General features: G+C 41.7%; 1 protein-coding gene across 1 annotated transcript in view; it reads right to left on the bottom strand.

Annotated features, from left to right (window-relative positions):
- zbtb16a (zinc finger and BTB domain containing 16a) overlaps positions 1 to 20,854 on the bottom strand; it is a 166,017-nt gene that overhangs the window by 88,907 nt on the left and 56,256 nt on the right. The window contains exon 3 of the mRNA XM_065962935.1: positions 13,152 to 13,249. Coding sequence (XP_065819007.1) covers positions 13,152 to 13,249 — 98 coding nt within the window. The remainder of the gene's footprint in view (positions 1 to 13,151; positions 13,250 to 20,854) is intronic.

Raw genomic sequence — 20,854 nt, 5'->3', positions numbered from 1 at the left:
CACTCTGTTTTCCCAGTCGGGACTTGAACAAAATCTAGATCTCTTGTACAACAAAAAAAAAACCCATAGTGACATTTCATTGAAATTTATAAAAGGCATTTCATGATGCTAGAGCGAATCTGGAGCAAACTGTCAAAAGAATGAGTGGAAGTCTTGGATTTTATTAAATAATACAAGACATGGCAAAGCCAAAAAAAAAAAAAAAAAAGAAGCAAGATTTGAGAGTTTTGCTGACTGTTTTGGGCAAAGAAAATGACACATGTGCTCGATAATTGTTCATTTATCCGACAGTTGCGTGGTGCTGTTAAGATATACAGAAAAAAAAAATCATCCGTCAGGCGATTTATTTAACATACCAGCGTCTAAATACGGCGTTGATTTGAAGCCTTGTGCACAAGAAGGTGGATAATTTAATAGAAGAACAACTGGTCGAATCATGTGAGCGTAAATGTGTGTGTGTGTGTGTGTGAGACTGTCTCCACTCGTGTAAAACCTGACTAATTACACACACTGTCATGACACAATGAAAGTGCTGTCAGGTTTGATCAGCTGACGTCCATTCTTGCCGATGTCGGTGCATACCGAGGGTTCATTACAGAGACTGCGACAAGCTGTAGTGCAAATCTAATAGCCAGCGTGAATGTATGACACACTGTTATATCGTTACCAGAACATTGTTTAACTGTGGGGGCATTATGCCGCAGAAATCCGAGGCATTTTTCTGCATGCAAACAGGAAACAGGGGTTCTGCTGTTTTTTTTTTGTTTTTTTTTTGTCCTTGCAGGTCACACGCTTCGTCTGTGTCATGGAATAAGGTGTGACTCCTGTCCGTCTGGGCTTATGAGAAGATGATGGGAACAATAACTCAGGGAACGAGGGTTGGTCGAGGATGCTCTGATTCGATGCGACAGGAAGTCTTCAGCAGGCCGACAGCTGTGGAGCTGCAGCAGAGCTCACAGCAGACCGGGCAGTTCACAACACACACACACACACACACACACACACACACACACACACACACACACACACCACGCTCGGACAGGACGTTTAACACAGGGGTTTAAAAACACATTTTACAAAAGGTCTGTGACATAGTCTACAATCATATGTGAAATAACTAACTTATTCAGAAACTGTACTTTGACAGATTGTGCTGTACAGATCATTCAGATATTCCAAACACTATTTTACTCATTGACACGTCGAGTACACTCTGCCCCAGGGTAGAAGTGTGTTCCCTAATGCTTTAACTCCATAACCATAGATAGCATTCTGAATAATTTTAGAGGAAAGGAAAGGAAACTGTGGCAGAGGGCAAGAAGTTTATATTCTTTGTTCGTTGTGTTCGTTCATATTTCTCACATGAACCTGTTCTCTATTTTGTTTCAGTTAGTGCTATTCATGAATCTAAGACTTGTGCAATGAAAGGCAAAACTTGAACAAGCCTCGTGAACGGTGGTGGATCTTGAGGCTCAACCGGTTGAGAACCACTGGTTTAAAGGAAATGATAATGAGTAGTTATAATCATCATAATAAATACTGGTTTACTGAGGTTCTTATCGTTGCCGAGCCTGTTGGATTCCTTTCACCTTCCCTGAAATCAAATCTCCAAAATCTTTTGAACCAGGAAATGCTGTTTGATATGTTTGAACACATCAAATCATTAACCCGTTTATGTTTCTTTCACTTCAGAAAACACAGCCAAACTGAAATCTGTTGTCTCACAGCGGAGTCAGAGATCATGCTTTTGTATCCAGCTTGACTGAATCCTCTCCCTCCTCCTTAAGTTCTTTCCCTTGACCTTCTTCAATTGATACAAACTGCTGCTGCACGAGTGTTAAGAAGGTGCAGCAGATCCACTCATATAAAACCAACCTTATCTTCTCTAAACGTTTATTAAAACGTCTGGATGCATTTTAATAGTTTGTCAATAATGCCCTGCATGATCAGGCACCAGGGTATATCAACGACCTGTTGCTGTTATTACTATTACTGTGAAGTTTTGTGAAGCATTTCATCAAATACACTTTACTGACTTAAAGCAAAACAAAAACAGCCTCACTTTCTCAAACTACATTTATAATGTAACATCGCAAGGATGATTGTGTATTTGACTTTTAAATTGAAGATGGATGCTGCTGGGATTAATATTTTTTTTCCCTTTTATTCCCATCCTCATACTTGTCATTATTTTTTTTAATTGGTTGCTGCTTAATAAGTTTCACACGTGTCTAACAAACACTGTCACTGTCCTCACATTAAAAGGTGTGTTGATTGTGTCGTTCAGGTCTACCAACACACAAACACAGCATGAAACGCAGCTCAGTGCTCTCTGTGAGCTGTCCCGGAAACATGTCGCACTGTGTGTGTGTGTTTGTGTGCATGTCTGTAGGTTTTTACAGTCGGGCACAGCACACGCACGCCGCGTGCACGCACTCGCACAAAGCAACACAAATCCATACTAGCCACAGGCTCCTCTCCAATCTATTTTCTGCTCAGCTGGTTTTAAATGAAGTTATTATGACTCATTAAAATGCCCACAAGCTTGTGGAAGTCGGCCAATTACGATTTAAATTTAGCCTCCTGCTCTCACAACCTTATCTCCCCCCTGTACTACCCACCTCTCATCGCTGGCACTGCTTTTTTTTTCTTTTGGGAGAGGGGGTGTTTGTAAAGCCCCCCCCCCCCCAATACACACACACACACATCCACCCACACACAGAAAAAGCACATGCATGTAGGCTTACTGTGACACAATATGAAAGAAGTGAGATAAGATTATGGGACTAAAATGATCTGTGTGAGTATCTGAACAGAGATAATCAAAGAGAAGCAAACAAAAATCAAACAGGGTTTTTTATCCACATGTGCTGTCCAGATACACATAGCAGCACCTCGTCCAAATGTGGCAGATACCACTAATTGCTACACACAACTGCACAACTGGACCTTGCCAGTACCACAACATACACACTTTCACATGCACGCATTTGACTCTTCACATAACTGAAGTTTTCCTCTGAAAACTTTGGTTTCCTTTTTTTAAAAACTCAAACCACAGCAGCCACTATTTTTCAAATACACTTCCTTGTTATGCACTGTTCACTTTGACGTGCATTAAAGGCCAGATGGCTTTGTCACATATGACACACGCTGTTCTGAACACCAGGTGTTTGGAAGATGTGCAGCAAAGTTCTACTTCTTTCTACATAAAAGCTGTTTTTTGTTTTGGCATTGTAAGGGTTTCTTTTTTTTCCCCTCAAATCTTGGCAAATGCCTCAAAACCAAAGACTGAGTGTGACTGGATAAGAGCCCTGAGGGACGCACAATCAGCTCTGCACCTCTGTCATGCAGCCGCCCTGAGACAGTCAGAAGGACCCTTTGACTAAAAAAAGACATCCCCAGGATACCTGGAGACCAGACCGAGCTATTCCACCTGATCCTCCTTTAGCCCCCTTGAGAAATGTTCACTATTCAGTCCTTAAAACACACACACACACACACACATGACCTAATTTAACATCACACTCCGGAGCAAACAAATGTCTGCAGCCTGAGCATCTTCTCTGTCCTTTCAAGTTAATGGCAAACAGAGTGTACACATGTGCGTTTGTGTGTGCGTGCGTGTGTGTCGCTTAATGCATGTTTGTGTGCCAGTGAGCGTGTTGTGTGTGCAGGTGTGTGCGTGTGTGAGTTCTTTAGTGTCATTCGAATTTCCAGGAGAGCAAATTAATTGGCAGCCTTTTGCAATAATTGACTTTCACCACAGAAATACACACGTATGCACACGTGCATCTAGTACACACAGCGAGCACTCACATTCTGCTCTCTCAGACACACACTCACATGTGTACGCACACATACACACACACACGCTGCTCTCTGACAACAAAGCTGCTGGGAGGAGGGAGGGATGATGAAGCGAATCCAAAATTCAATCGACTGTGTTCTTGTTTTGAGCAGAAGGCACAAAGTGTACTGTACTGTGAGAGGCCATAAAACTCTCACTCTACACCAAAAAAGGGAAAAAAAAAAAGAAAAGAAAAAAACAGCAGCCTTTGGTAGACACAGACGTTTCAGCAATCACCCTCCATCAAAACACTTTGTCTCGCATACAAAAATAAGACTTGGCATCAGAGCGGAATACCAAATCAGGCCCATTAAGGGAGCACAGGGGCACACGCTACTTAGCAACCAAAAGGATTTAAAGCTGCAATATCCCTGTAATAAAAGGAATAAGATCAAATCCCTCGGTTTTATTCTCTCTTTCTTCTTGTCTGAAAATAGAGAAGCCAACTTTGAGCTCTCCTTGTCTAACTTTTTGATTGACAGGCATCAGGTGTCACCCATAGAGCTGGGAAAGGAGTGAAGTAATTTGATTACAAACTAATCTGCCGGAGCTGCTTGTTTGACAAAAGCTGATTACTCGTGGAATTATTTGGTTAGTCGTTTTAATGCTTGAGGGAGGACTTGTGTTTGTGTAAATAAGAGTTGAGCTTGCACAGATGATTTATTGTGTTACTTACTGAAAGAGATTCTGCTGAAGTATTTTTTTCTGGGTAATTCTTTGGATTTTGACCATGAAATAAGAAAGTTTGATTTAACTGCATACCACCTGCTTCAATATGATGTACTAATCTTACGAAGCTAAAAATGTTACCCGATGATTTGGTGTTTATTGCATTTCCAGATAATACATTTTAGTCAATTCTGACTTTTTAATTGCATTTCTTATTTTCTATACAAGGTGTCTCTTGCATGAACATATTACCTTATGAAAAGATTTATAATCACATGTTTAATGGGTATTATTTTAAGTTCTGACAAAGCCACAATGCACTTGATAACTTTATGCTCTAAAGAATGAATCTTGATCATTGTTTTACATACTTATGAAGGCGTTGTCTTGTAGCTGCATTCCCACTGCAGCATCAAAAATCATCCCCTCACTCAAATTGAAACTAGAGACAAACACGATCATTGTCAAGTAGAGTGACATCCTCGTCTAGTGTCAAATCCACATTTTTAACAATCAGCTTGAACAAAAAGCAGGGAGAGGCTGTTTTTTTTTCCTCCTGTGTAACTGTGACCTATACTGGCACAATCAGATTTTGGATGAAGCTGAGAATTACAGATTTTAAGAATTAAAAAAGTATCTGCACACTTTAAGAGCTCCCAGCATCTTCAATTTCAAAAGAAGCGTTTTGGTGAAGCTGAACCAGCAATACAAAAATCATATATTAAATATCTGTCTTTGTGTCACATGAAACAACTTAAATGAAATGCATTCCAACAAATAGTTTGGTCCAGGTTTCAATTCTTTGCAGAAGCAAGAATAAATATTTTTCCTCCTCCAACAGGGGGCGTAGCAGAAAAAGTTGGAGAACCCCTCGTCTAGTGTAGCTACAAAGAAAATCTAAGATTGCCCTGGAGGAAAGCTCGGAGTATGGACAAGTTATTTCCCCGACAAACAAGTCGTGGAGATAAGGAAATGTTCAATAAATAAACACTGAAGAGTATCTGTTGTGGAGCCTGAATGTGCAAATTTCACATCAATTAGCATTAGCACGTTAGATTAATATGTTTGTGTGTGTGTGTGCCAAACTCCTGATCCTAATTGATGGCAAACTTTGATTGCATGATTTGAAGTGGAAGGTAATGTATATTATGTTAAACGAGTTCCTGGAGTTGACTGTTCTGATTCTCAGATAATAAGATGGACAAGTCAACATCGATATCTTTAGCGCTGCTCCTACAGCAGCCAAAACATGCTTCACATACTACAGCAGCCGGTAAATGCCATTTAATACCTCTGTGTAATTTGAAGTACTCCACAATAACATCCTACGGGACATATTATTAGATAGTGAGACGGCATTTATAGTCGGTGACAAATTTATCCGCAGTATAGGAGCAACAGCTGATACACAAACAGCCTCTTCCAGGAAAGCAGCCGCAGGTGTCAGGTAGACCCACGCCGAGCGAAGGCGGCATCTGAGGACACGGTAAGTGTAGTGTGAGTGTACACTCCCAGATAGCTGTCATCCTGGTCAAGCCAGAGAGAGGATCATCACTCACATACTGTTCTGTGGTTTATTTTTATGTTTCATTTCTTTTTAAAAAAAAAAACAAAAAAACAAAACATTGCTTTTCCAAGAAGCCCTTTGCACAGGTACACTGAGTCCTGGCTAAGGAGCGCAGCTGCTCAGAGAAACACGTTTCCAATGAAGTCCCATTTGCTCCAGACAGAGGTCTAACAAGTCCCCCCCGCCCCCTCCTCTCCTTTCCTCTGGCAAGGAAACAAAAAATATCAGGCCGACAGTGACGTCTGATGTTACAGTATACTCAGCTGACCCCTGTGCTGTGTCACCTCTTGCTTGCCTACTTTTCCTCCTCTCATGTAACAGAAGACAGCTGAGATTGTTCCAGCTGTAATCCCTGTAATGTTATAAAACAGTAAATCAACAGGCAAAGGGGGGGGGGGGGGGGTATTACAAGAAAACGCAGGGGGATGTGGAGGCTTTGCATCGCAGAGAAGGAGTGATGTTATGCTGCTAAAGAATGAGCTACTGCTGTTTATCTGCTCCATCTGTAACCCCTGTGTTACAGCCCAGATATGTGCGTGTGTGTGTGTGTGTGAGTGTGTGTGTGTATAGTGCAGAACCTCAGCTGTGGTAAAAAAAAAATATATATTTTACATGCAAACCGCTTAACACCTTTTGAACCATACTTTTATTTTTTTTCTGATCTACTTCTTTCCTACTACATGCTTTTAATAGCACTTTCCCCTTGCTGCCACTCCTCCCTCCCTCCCTCCCTCCCTTGAGTCTCCTGCCTCTCTTCTCACTCATGCATACACACACACACACACACACACACACACACACACACACACACACACACACACATTTAGGAATTTGCGGCCTGGAAGGCAGTCAAGTTTCATTAATTTCTGGGTTTGGGTACAGTACAGTGTGTTCCTGGACTCACATCTGCGAGCGATCATAAATGCTGGAATGCTGGCAGAACATCCAGACCTGCCGGCACAAATATGTCGTCATCAGTGTGAGGGAAGGGGGGGCGGCACGACGCCAAAAAAACAGCCGACCCAGCCGACAGCCACACAGCCAAACAAACGCCACGGCGGATAGGAAAAACGCAGACAAAGAGCAGTTGGGAATGCAGCCCTCATGCCTTTGCAGCGTTCACGTCCAAAATTCTTTGCATTTCTCCCCCTTGTATAAAAAATAAAAACGCTCTGGACATTTTACGTGGGCATTTTCACTCCCACAATGATTTGGGATCAGATTGGAACAAAGCTTTTTCAATTTCAGGCAGCCAAGACGAACATCTGGTCGGAGACAGCAGGAAACAAGTTTTGGCTGAGTCTTGGCAGCTTTACAATAATGTTACTTAATGTTCCCTGTTAAGGTCAATGAAACTGTAGAACAAGATTAACACAATGTAATGGCACTCAGGTGCACAGACGCTTAGAATAGATTGTAATGTTTCTCTTTACAGCGTACGTTTCTTGCCTTATAATCCATTGTGCTGTTGATTTATCTCTGCATTTATTCAGTGTGGTGGGAGAGATTAAAAATAGGTAATTACATACTCGTCTATTTTTATGTAACCTCTTATCCCAGCTTTTTTCTTTTAAGCACATAACCCCAAAAAGATCCCCCAGCAGGGAACCTATAATGCTACGCTAACCAGCCCAGCCGAGGTGTCGTAAAAAACAGACTTATTCCCATCACACTGGTCCAGAAACGCTATTCTGAACTGCAAACAACATTCTGGTAACACACTGTACTGGCTGACTAACGCACAAACCCAAACACAGGCATACCAAACCGATGAAGAAGTGGCTGACACATCAGCACACAGTGCTAGAATATATAACCCGAGAGCGGGGATTAGCATTTAAAGTCGTGTTTTTATCAATAATGTAGGGACTTTGAGATGCATCTGTTATGAGAAAGCATGCTAAAAAACACCTGTGACTGAAACTCAAGTCATAGTTCAATAGTTTGCATGCTTTTATTTTGTAGCACTGTCCAAAATCTCGACTTTTATTTGATTATCGCACAGGGCAAACACTTGCATGCCTCCGAAATGCTCATCGTGTCGGCACCTGCATCCGCGTACAATCTAACTGCAGATGTGCCCAAAACTAATTGGAACAGCAGTCGTTGAATACTTTACAAAATAAACCACTTAGGGCAAGTTAAAAATGCTTTACTGTCAGCAAGAAGAGTTTTTTTTTTCCTAATTGGGCTCGAGCCGATACAATAAGCATAGGGAGATAATATTGTTAATGCACCCTGCATGTACTGTTGGCAGACTATAAACAGGTTTTTTTGACTTCCTGTTCGTAGTGCTCTTGAGGATTTGCAAGAATTATTTGAAATGTCACCTGGAAGTCAGTGATTCCTTTACACGGGTGCAGTATGTGTCTTACATGGTGTAACAGTTGAAGCAGGAAACAGAGAGGAGTATTACAAGCTTACTGCTTTAACTCTTTCTTCACTGCTACCAAAAACACAATTATGACCCACTCATCTGCTTTCATAGATCATCACATTGTCGGTGAGTATTCGGTAACTGGTGGTTCAATAAAGATCTGTATTTTAATGTGCTTCAAGTCTCACACACATATACACACACACACACACACACTCAAAGTCAGCTAATCCAGGAACTCTTTACTGTGTATACATACTGTAAACGGAGGATTAACACTCTTAAGCTATAAAGGCAGTGAGATGAAAAGTTGGTGCTAACAGAGATGGCGACGTCGGCGTTCAGCGAGAGTCTTATTGGTAATCTTATTATGCTGCAACGACTCACTCAGAAAAACAAACTGAGAATCAGATCAGACTCCTGGCTCTGGTCTTGTTTGATTGGTCTTTATACACACACAAACATGCACACACATGCACACACACACACACTGAGAAACACGCAGGCTTGATTTGACTGCGTGTCTGACAATAATAAAAAAAAAAACAGGAGTGTCTGCTTGCAGCCGCTTCTATCATCTAATATGATGTTTTAATTATCATCGTATAATATTTGAACCATTGCCAAGAGCTTAATTAGAGCTTGAAAGTGCAGTCTTTAACCTTTTACCTTCTTCAGCCTTTCTTTCTGGAAAAAAACAAACATTTTGGAGATTTGCAGATGAACCGATTATGCAACATAAATCAAACTATACTGCAACAATTAGGGATTTCCATCGAACATTTAACATGTACAGAAGAGGACATTCATACATTTGATTAGACTCTGTTTTCAACTGATAACAAGTCATTTCCGGTGTTTTTTTTCGAAAGAGCTCGGCTTGCCGATGTCATTATCTTGTTATTGTATCTTTGGTTTTCCTGTGATAAACAGATTCATTTTTTTGAGAATCTTGAAAAAGAAACTGAAAACCAGCGTTATTAACCTTGAACGGGACTTTAAAATTTAGAAGCAACAAAAAAAGAATCTGATCTTTTTCTTTTTGAACTAAATAAGTCAAAGTTATTATATTGCATTGTGTAGGCAAATAAAAACCGTCTGAGACCTCAACATGCACCCGAAAGGGGGCTGAGTCACAGCTCTCCACCCTGCTTGAACCCCCCATCTGCAGGCTTTGGCTCAGCAAACGCTGTCAAACACTGAACGTCAGGCGGAGATTAAAAAATAAAACAACGTGGAGAGAGGACTGAGACAGACCGAGACGAGAGGGAAAAAAATAAATAGCTGGCACAAGGTACACTGTACATACTGTACCCTCAGAGGTGGCAGGCAGCCCAGACTGGCCAGCTGCCAAGTGCTCTGTACAACAAGCACAGACAGACAGGCAGATAGAGGGACAGACAGTGAGTGAGAGAGAGAGAGACAGAGTGGAGAGCAGGAGCAGGAGGAGGAGGCAGCAGCAGCAGCAGCAGCGGCAGGCAGCGTCTGAAACGCTCCACATCCACGACACGCTGTGCATACCAAAGAGCCTCTCCACTCTCCTTCTTCATCTCCCCAATATTCTGTCTTCTCTGAAGCGCGCTGAAGGATGATGGCGGCATCAGTAGAGGAGGAGGAGGTGGAGGGGGGGAGGAGCTGAGGTTGAGGGTTTGGGGACTCGGTGAAGTGTCATCATTACAGAGAAGAGACAGATAAAAAAAAAAAAAATCGAGATGCGGCGTCGTCAGACCCAGAAAAAAAAAACCTTGAAAGTCAAACGGGGCGGAGGTGGAGGTGGATGAGGGCGAAGAAAGAAAGACAACAAAAAGTATCAAAGAAAGCTTTGCCTCGGCGCTGTCTCTTCCCTAACCGTCGCTCGTCTCCACAGAAGCGCTCGTCTCGCCTTTTTACGCCAGACCAAAGCGGCTATGAATCAACACTGATGTGTGTAACAGTGCAGGTTGATGTCGTGCGTCAACACAGCCCCGCTCGGATGGAGGAGAAAAGAAGAAGCAAGAGAAGAAAAAAAAAAAAAAGTTTGTGCACTTGCTGCCACTGTTGCTAAAAATACACTGCCCACATCTTCCGCTCGGTTGCTTCTCTCAAGGTGGAGTGTGTGGTTCTTCCTCGAGTTTTTCAGCGTTCTCTTTTTTTTTTTTCCATTTGATCTCCTATCAACACAGTTTTCACCTCGTGACGACGGGTGCAAAATTGTAGGTTATTATTAACCTGTTGATACCACAGAAGAATGAGAAATCATCTACTTTGTGTTGGAAGTCTTCTCCGGGTGATAAGAGGTCCAGTCATGCGAAGTCTGTAATCATGTTGTCACCTTTCAAAACATTTTGAACATCAGTGATCCAGACTTAAAAAAGCTGGACTGAACTTCTTAACACCAATGCACCTATCAGCTTTTTTTTCCCCCTTCAAATATCCCTTAAATTAATGGTTAACAAAATCCCCATCTACCCTGAAAGTAAGACATATTTGTGACTTTAAATCAACCTTGACTTCATGTTTGCTTAAACCCCTGAATTTCACATTATGATGAGGATACAACAATCAGGACGGAGGCTTCAGTCACTCCACTCAGCTCAAATTCACATTGTTGGAAACACAATCACCAAAACACTGACAATCTAATGTCTTCCTGTGACTGAGCTCGCGTCTGTTCAGCTTTGACATGCGAGAGAGAACGAGGGGGGAGCGTGTGTTTGCAGCAGGGACCGCCAAAATGGGGTATAATTTGAAATAAATAGTGAATATTTCCTCAGAGCTACTTTTTTGTTTTTTGACACGCTGCGCAGTGTGCCGAGACATTGTACACTTGCACAGTGTGAGTTTGTCATTCATCTTTGTCACAACACAGAGCGAGGGTGTCAGCAGCCATCTCAGTCATTGTTTAAGTTTGCGTGAGATATGCACAAACAAACGATCCTGGCAATTATAGTTTTTTGTTGCCGACTGACAGTGTTCCTGGGGAACGGAAAGTGACAACAGCGATAATGCCGAGTAGACATTCACACCCCTTTAGAATCCCCCCCCCCCCTTTTTGGAAAACATGCAGGGTACCAAACAGTGGGCTCAATTTCTGGGCCAACGTCAACATGTGGATTTGGAGTTCTGTGTGTGTGTGTGTGTTTATATGAGTGAGTGTGTGTGTGTGTGCAGAAGGGGGTTCCCTCAGAGGTCCCATGGCTTTAACAGAGTCTCTATAAACCATCTGCACTTAGGGCCTTAGGAGAGGGGAGCTCTTTGCTGCCTATAAAAGACGGTTCATGCCATTAAAACAGCACAGCGCTAAGTAGGCTCAATGCACAGGGTCTGCAGGGGTCTACGTGTGAGTTTGGGGGGGGGTGTGTGTGCAACAGTGTCAGGCAGGACCAATCAATGTGTCCTGTGTTCTGACTTGTGCTGCCTTTCAGACCTCGAATGTCACAGAGGTGTAGCATGACAGGATGATGATATGCAGGCACCTCTTTTTTCTCTTTTAGTTTTCCCACAGCTGCTCGGCTCTACTGGGCAGCAGAGTTATTTAATCCACCAGTTAGTGAATCTGGGTTATGCTCCACATTCCCAAATGTAAAATTAGTGTATTTATAGAGAGACAGAGCAGATGTAAGGCAGGTCGTCCCTTCATTCAGATCTCACGCTGCAGAAACTTTCAAAGTCGACATCTACTAGGAATACATACATCGAGCAGAAATCTGATTCTTCCAGTGATGATTTATCCAATTAATCCAACCATGCACAATCATGTTTTAACTACAGCTGTGGGATTCAAAATGAAAGCTTAAGTCATCAGTGTATCACCGGAAAATACAAGAAACAGATGCAACCTCTCTAAACATCATAACCCATTTGTTTGGAACGCTTTCCGCATTTCAACTATCAAAGTCGACTTTCCATGAGTGAAAATTGAGAACTGTCAGCACTGTTTGACTCCTAGAGGAGACTAAAGGCATATGGGGATAAAATGTGTCATAATATGTAGGGTTCACTGTTTAAAACATGACCTAAACATGACTAATATCTTTATAAAACAGGGGCTCTGCGTTGTATTAAGAGATGTTTTTTATGTGTCGGCCTGTTCAGGGAAATTTGGCATGTTAACGTCAGTACTTCTGAAATCCTAAGTACTTATTGGCTTTGGCTCTGCTTGATGTCGTAGATACTGTATCACATCAGGTCTGATTTAATTTTTGGCAAACTCCCAACTGGAAGGGCCGCGTCGCTGTAAATGCAGATGAATTTTGGACATCAAAGTAGTTGTGACGTAATGTGTCGTTAAATGAATGGGACCAAATAAATAATACTTGGGGGGGGGGGGGGGGAGAGAAAAATCTGCAGCTTGCTTGTAAAATTCTAAAAAGATTACGCTGTATTAATAAGGCGTATGCATATTCAGAAGTTGGCACTTTAAGTAGCTGCTAAACCACCTCTGACATTAACATTTTCACAGAGATTTTAGGAGTTTCACACAACTGTTTTTTTCTTTTGTTTTTCCCACTTGTAAGTAAGGAATCAGAACTGAAATGTAAATGATGGTGTATGTGGTGTTGTTAAGTCAAATAAATCCCATCACTCGTTCCCAACAATCAACAGCAAACACAAACATAACAACAAAAAGGTGCTGCTTCCTCAACACGGATCAGTGTGTAAGGTGTATGAGGGGTTACATGTTTAAGGGTTGTTTTGGTTTTCTTTACCTGAATGAGACAGCAAATGCATCCGTAGACGGAGGCTGTCCAGGAAGCTCTTCCCACACAGCTCACAGCCGTAGGTCTTGATTCCACTGTGCATCTTCCTGTTGACAGAGAGCAGAGCACTCATATTAATGCATGGATTCGGTTCGACATTTTTTATTTCAACCAGGCAAACTCGACTGTGCACACAAGTTATACTGATGGTGTTTCGGCACATGCACAAAAGTCCCAAAAAACTTTACTGAAACTTTTTGGAGTGAGCTGCAAATGTAAACGTAAAACACCAACATTTCTTGTCTTGACTTAACTTAACTTTTTTCTGCTAGCACCCTAGTACATTTTCTGCAAGTAGTAAGGGTGAGCCCATTGGTGAGCGCAGCAAAAAGATTATATTCTGGAGAATTCACCCCGAGCCAGCACAGTGGTCGTTGATACTGCGAATACGTTGAATAAGAAGAAGCATTGATCTGAAGTGAACATTTTGTGATTATATTGTTGGACTCCATCGCTTTGACTGCCAGCTTTGATCCCCCAACCCCTCCATTTTAAAAAAGGGACAAACATCAGCTTAGGGATATTTGTGAACAAGCAACTCAGGAAGATTTCAGGGAGAGGGCGTCCTGAAATTTTCTAGAAACGTTCAAGAGTGCATGTGTGAAAATAGATTTAAATAGATGTCCCATAAGAAAGTCGCCTTTTGGCACTTCATAACTAATAACTTTTAACACAACAAGGGTTTGTCCTTCTGCAATCTGGGAGGATAAGTCCCACTCCATCAATCACACCATCAGCACACAACAATAACCATCAGTGTAAGCGGGCGTCCAACAAACCACACATTTTCCTCTGCAGAGAGCAGCAGACCATGACTCGGGGCTGTAAATCACAAGATGCTATTCAAGCAGAGGCATTATCAACTCCCTCCATCTCAAGTGCTGCAGATGGATAAAGAGCCATAAAGAGAAATACAATGATTTATTCAGGCAAACACACAAGACAGCTACTTAGTGTTATGAACCATTTATGGGCCACTTTTTGATTGCCGCTCTCTAATCTAAAAAAGGTGATGTGTAGCTCCAAGCTGGATCTGATCGGCAATGAATTGTCTGTCCCCAAATAGACAGTCATTAGGCGGTAACGTAGTTTCAGTGCACAAGGTCAGACAAGACTAAAGGTTCAATATTTGATTATGTGGGAAAGGCCTTGAAGGTTAGGTAACTAAATAACATCTGACAACACAAAGTCTGGCCTCACGACTCTCTCTGTTACGAAATCCTCAAAGACCCCACGGCTCAGCACAAAGCGTATTATTCTTGAGAGATATCTGAAAGTGCTCTAAAGCAATTAAGGTGACAAGAATTGCCAAACAACTGCCACAGTGCCTTAAAGCCTCCCGAGAACTTCAAATACCTCACCTTGGGTGAGATAGACAAAAGGCGCACACACCCTCGATTCTCCCGATTGTTTGTCAAGTTGGTGATGTTTTTTCGGATTTGGCACTTTTAATCTTTTAGAACTGTTGCCCTTTCACACAGTGCCTCAAAAAAACTAATCTAGCTGAATATAAAGCTACAATCAGGTCAACTCAAGGTCGCAAAAAGCAGTGGAAAATCAGTAATGATAACACTTTGTGCCGTAGATAAAGCTCAGGGTTGGTGAGTATGTTTCTGGATCGGAATAATGCTTGAATGCAAAGCGGAAAAACTATACCTCAAATCTGCACAGTACAAGTGCATGATTCTATATTCAGGTGAGCTTCCGGCAGACAAAACGACGCATTCTCGGGGAAACAATGCCCTTGATAAGAGATCTGCTCAACTTGGGCGAGATGACAGCCATCCATCTCGGCGTCTCTCAACAAAGCGGCGGAGGAGGAGGGGGTGCCACTCTCCCAAAACATGACTGATTGATGTCAGATGTCGAATGCAAATTGATTTACAGCTCTCTTTTGTGCCTCGAGAGGGGGGAAAGGAGAGAGACAGAGCGGGGATGAGACAGACGGAGAGAGATTATAGCGTTTCTTATGGCAATGGCTGCAGGAATTATTAAGCAATGAAGTCTGGGACGACTTCTGTGACAATTAATTAATCGCGGGAAAAAAAAAAATCCTTGAAACCTGACAGGAATAGTGGTGAAAATGCAGGGAAGATGAAGGTGTCATGGCCACAGAGGTTGTTAGAATTTGTGGAGGGATTCTGGGAACTAAAGGCAGGATGACAGACCTCTGGTTAGCAGGGAGTAATTAAAGGCTTTATAAATGCCAAATGCCCCTAAAAGAGCAAAGAGGTAGACTTGAAAGCCAGAAAAGGAAAAAAGTGAGACTATTAAAAATGGAAACAACTCTCCTAACACTGTTAGGTATCAATCTATGAGGGAATATATTGAATTTGTTGCATTCAATTAAAAGCAGGCGGTGCAATCCAGCCTCAAATTTGCTCAAGCTGCTGTCTGTTACATGATCTTGCATTTGCATTGTATTCTAGTCGACTTGGATAATGGCCGCTGGATAAACTGGCAATTTGACTCTTCTTTGCTGGTTTTCTTTTCTCATTATTGGGTGCAAAATACCAAAACTAGAATCATTCCCTTGACATTTCCATGCTGGACCAAAGGTTGACATTCAAACCTGGTGTTTTAGGCTGATAAAAAACAGCTTAAGGAAATGTTGTCTTTAACGAGTTATCCACCAAAATTGACCAACAAAGTGGACAAAGGAGGGAAGCAGGATTCATTCCTTCAAGGATCATAGGTTGATGTACTCGCACACTTTCAATCCGATAAGGGGAAAAGACCTGCGAGCGGTAAACCACAACACAACACACACGAAGCACAAAGCCTTTCAAAGGCCTTTTGTGTCCCTCCTCAATCTGACCATTGTGCCCCCCAGACAGAGCACTGATAAGGTATGGATGGACTTATTAAAGCCTCTAGAAGTGGAAGCAATGCCATGTTTTTCCCCATCGTGGATATAGTGCTGATGAGCAAAGTGCCCGGTGTATGTTCCAAGCTGAGAGTGTGTTCAGTTTTACTGCAATAGCTAGCACTTTGCACTGAAACAGCACATTAGATGATGTTGAACAGAACAGTAACGGCACCTGTTCCCCTCATTCAGTCTGTTAAAGGGAGGTTTTGGGACTTTTTAGGAGGGTTTTCAGATGGCTCCACCAATGACAACCTTTGATATGGAACTTAAAATTAATTAAGGATCTGCTTTTTACTGACATAAAATGATTAATCAATAATTGGATATGTATTCTGAGACAGTGCCTTACATGAATATTCTCCCACTGTGGACTATGTTTTAAAGTGTTAAAACCTGCCAACCTGGCTTTGTCCATGAGTTTAACATACAAAAGTAGTACCAAAATTCAAGATAACCTTAAGGTAGTTGGTAGAAACCGGCTGAGACGGGTCTTTAGACTCCCAACAAACAGCTATAACACACCAAGCTGTCAGTGGGATCAGCCACGGCCCTAATTATACATAACTAAGGCTTAATAAAATCAAAACGGATGAGTTATAAACAATTCACCCCCCTGTACAGTGTGTATCAAGCTATGAGCTATTCAGACTCATTTATTTTGTATTTTGGATCAGGCTGTACACATGTTTATTTCTACAAAAGAAATGGGCATTTTAACATTGGTGTTAATGTGACTTCTGTTGTGTTTGGAGCCAGCCTCAAGTGGACACTGGAGGAACTGCAGTTTCTTTGCATTTCTGCATTTGCGTCATTTTTAAACACATACCTTTTCTTGCATTGGTTGCAGCTCCAACAATGTTTAATGATATGTAAAATTATTCTAAAACATATTTACTTAGCTCACTCATGTAGCTTATAGGTAGACCCCTCTCTCCAAACACTGACACGTTCTCAAATCCCATCGTAACTGTCTGCTTTCATGTTGTGCTTCTGAAAAAGACGATGCAAAGTGTGTGTAGTTGAGTGTGTGTGTGTGTGGTAGGTGGGAGCTCAGGGAGTGAGGGAGGGATGATGATTTGAAACAGACTGACTGTAGCCATTAAGCAAGTTCACATAAAACTCTCTCAGGCCATTTACTCAGTTAATAATCGACTTTGTCCAACAGTCACTTTTGACAGCAGCCATAAATTTTAAATTTATGTCAACAAAACATATGCTGATCACCTCGCGCGGTGTGCCTCCTCGTAAAAAGAAACCTGGCCAACCAAGGGGCTGCCTGAATGAGAGTGTGTGTGTTTGAAATGTGAGCCGATTACAGGCCTGGGTTATTGAGCCGTAACAGCTTGCCTCGTGTAATTCAGAACTTTTTTTCCCATTTTGCCCCTGGACTTGGCTGGCCATATATCATAACTAGCAGTGCATTTGGTGAAATAAAAGAGCCAGGCTCCCCCACCTGCCCCCCTACTTGTTGTAAGACACCGTTAAAGAAGTCAAAATAAACTGATTTACTAGTGCTATACAATGAAACAAATAAAATAACCCCAGACTTCCATGGTCCTTTGATGGCTTTGAGTCATCCGGATTTCATATTATTGGGATTCGGAGGCAGTGGACCTACAGCCAAAGCTCATTAAATCAAATGACTCTGCTTGAAATCTCACACTGATACCCTCCTCAGCCCACATCACCATTTATATCACCAAACCATTTGACAAAAAGAGAAAAAAAAAAGAAAGCCAAGCAGAGCCATGCTTGATGACTTGCACTTAAATCTCATTGCTTGCCTATAATCTATTTCTCCCTCAGCAGCCTTGAGCGTTGTTCTCCATCCTCATCTATCCTTTCATCTTTTATTTTTTTCCATTTTTCCCCTCCATCCTACATGGGTGAAGGGAGCTATAAAATAACCTGAAATGATGTTCGTAAATAAAAGCTTTGGGGAGAGAGGGATGGGGGGGGGGATGGGGGATGGTTAGGATGGAGAGGGGGGAAAAAAGCACTGATAAAGGGAGGCAATTGATAAGAGGTGGTAAATAGAAACGAGGTGATGTGGTGTGTGCGGCTGTTTGTTCATTAGTTCTCTTGGTCAGAAGAAAAAAAACCCTGATAATTGGAGGAGGGAGGGCTACAGAAAAGGCTAGAGCTTGGACTTCAGTAGCAAACGATGGAGCATGTGATGTGGGAATCAGACGTTTGATGGCAATCACAGGAGTTTTCAAGGACATTAACTTGCAACCCTCTTTATATCTGATTTAAGCCATAAACATTGCGCATTAAAGAACCTCCTCTTCTTCAAAGGTTTCTTACTGCTTCAAAATCTAGGCTATTATAGGCTATACTTACAAGCTGCGTATATCAAAATTACAACATAACAGCTGATGCTTTTCATGTTAAATATTTGCTCTTCTTTGTGACAAACCCACCAGAGAGATTCTCATCTGCTAATTGTAACTTTTCCTGATTTTCATCCCAGTTTTCCAGTCAGAAAAGTTCAATTAACTACACCAGGGAGCATGTTTGATAAGTCTTAAGTACTGTTCCTGTCAGGCATTAAGCTAAATAATAAAAGTTAGCCAACAGACTATTGTACCATACAACTGTTAAGCAGTAAATAACGGACAAATTCAGTGATTCACAAGTTGTAGGCTACTTGTAGAGCGATAAATTAAGTTAGCAAGCAAGCATCCTTTTCTTCCCCAACTAGCACTAGCCAACAGGGTTAGCAACAAGCCTATTGTACGTTGCCATTTAAGCACTAAATGACAGGCACAGTTAGCCACTAAGCTGTCAAACTTTTCTAGTAAACCACTTTAGGAGAGACAAGATTAGCTGCTAGCAAATTGCACTACCTAACAGAAAAACAAGAAAATAGCATTTTATTTTTCCTGTCTAGTGTTAAATGAATGACAAAGTCACCAACTAGCTTATGGCGGTTAGCCATTTCTACCCCACTTCCTAGCACTTATCAACAAAGTTAACCATAAGCTAATGCACCAAATGACATCGGCCCCAACCTATTGTACTTTAGCCTACCAATAGCACCAGAGAACATATAACCACTAGCCTATTGCACAAAATGTCAATACTTAAAGACAAACAAAGCCAGAAAATAGCCTTTTTGTATCAATCCTTTTTAGCAATAAATGACTGACAAAGTTAGCAACTAGCCTGTGGTACTCTTAACTGTATATGACTGAGTTACAGATTAACTCAACAACCCCTTGGATGTTATCTGTTGAAAAGTAAGCAACATTATTGGCTTTAATCTTAATGTAGCTAGCAGGGCTGATAGGACTTTTGATGTCTTGAGTAAAGCACCTTAAACTGCCTTGAGGCTAAAATGGCTTTAAACTTAGCTTGTCTATCACCTTTGACATTTCTGTAAATTCTTGTTGGTAGGTAAGACCACACACCAAAGTACATTACTATGAGTAGCCTAATTTTTAAGATCCTAAAGAATGAAGTATTTGTTTCTTTGTTTAGTCATTTATTCTCTCTGATGGTAGTAGATATTTGAACACTGTTTAGAAGAGTTGAGCTTGACGGTAGGCCTAACCTTCAGTGTCATTTTCCACAGGAGATCTTTCAATGCTTGAACTTAAATCAGGGGTATTGTTTGCATCGTATGCCATTCAAAGTGCAAGCTTATATTAAGATAGTGTAATAACTCCTGATTTTATTAATGTATTATGTCTGTCATGTCGTAATTTCCAGTTGCTAAAATGCTCAGATAAATAGATGTCAATGCAGCTGTCAACATCCTGGTTCTCAGTGAGCGCCAGGTGCAAACACACAAACGCCTTCATTCATACAGTACACCACATTATTAGCCGACTTTACTGTACACATTATCTATAATAAATAATGCACAATACTCATTTTATTTAATATGCAAGACATGGATCAAACTACAATGTGAAAGTTGCATACAAACAAAGACAGGTGGGGAAAATGATCACCCAGCATAATTACGAGGCAGCTAACAGCATGTAACGTGACATTAATAGCAAATGCAGGTCAATAAGCATCGCGCTATAAACGCAGGTCAATAAAAAAGACTTGAGTTTGAAAAATGATCCGTGGTATAAGTGGGATAATGCACTCTCAAAGTAAGAGCCCAACAAATGGTACATCCATTTGGGGATTAAAGCCCAGGGTGGAAAAGGACCATCGGCGCACACACAGCTCCCTGTCATGGCAAACAAAGGCAAAATGATGCACGAGGCGACTCACTGACACTTTGGTGGCTGATCCTAATGTGGCCATAAGTGGCGCAGTGTGCCGCCGCCACCTCTTATTTTGGCTTCCTGACAGAGAGAGACGTTAGAGGAGGGACAGGGGACTTTTTTTCCCATGTGAATTTCCAGTCCATTAGGGGGCTGACCATGTCACGGAGGCAAACGTGGTAGGAGAAGTAAGAGGGTGAGAGGGAAACAAAGGATCATCAGGATGGAGAGAAGAGGAGAATCATGTCCAGGCGTAACTGAATAAAATGCACATTTGTAAAGATGGGAGAAGCTATAGCATCTCATCTATAAACCCTTCACAGAGCACCTAGTGATACACACACATCCATCCAGAGATGCACCATGTGTGGTGCTTTACGTTTATGTGGGTCTACTTTGTGTCAGTCTGGAGATTCAGGTGAAAAAAAATCTCCCTTTCTGTCATTTTATCCCTGCTTTTAAGCCTCCCCAATTCCATCGCCCTCCCACCCACCTTCCCTCCACCCCACCTCAGTCTTTGCTCAATCAAAATGTATCAGGCAGGCTGGCGTAACACC

This window comes from Labrus bergylta, chromosome 14, assembly GCF_963930695.1.
Source record: "Labrus bergylta chromosome 14, fLabBer1.1, whole genome shotgun sequence".
Taxonomy (NCBI): domain Eukaryota; kingdom Metazoa; phylum Chordata; class Actinopteri; order Labriformes; family Labridae; genus Labrus; species Labrus bergylta.
This window is presented reverse-complemented; position numbering and strand designations above follow the sequence as displayed.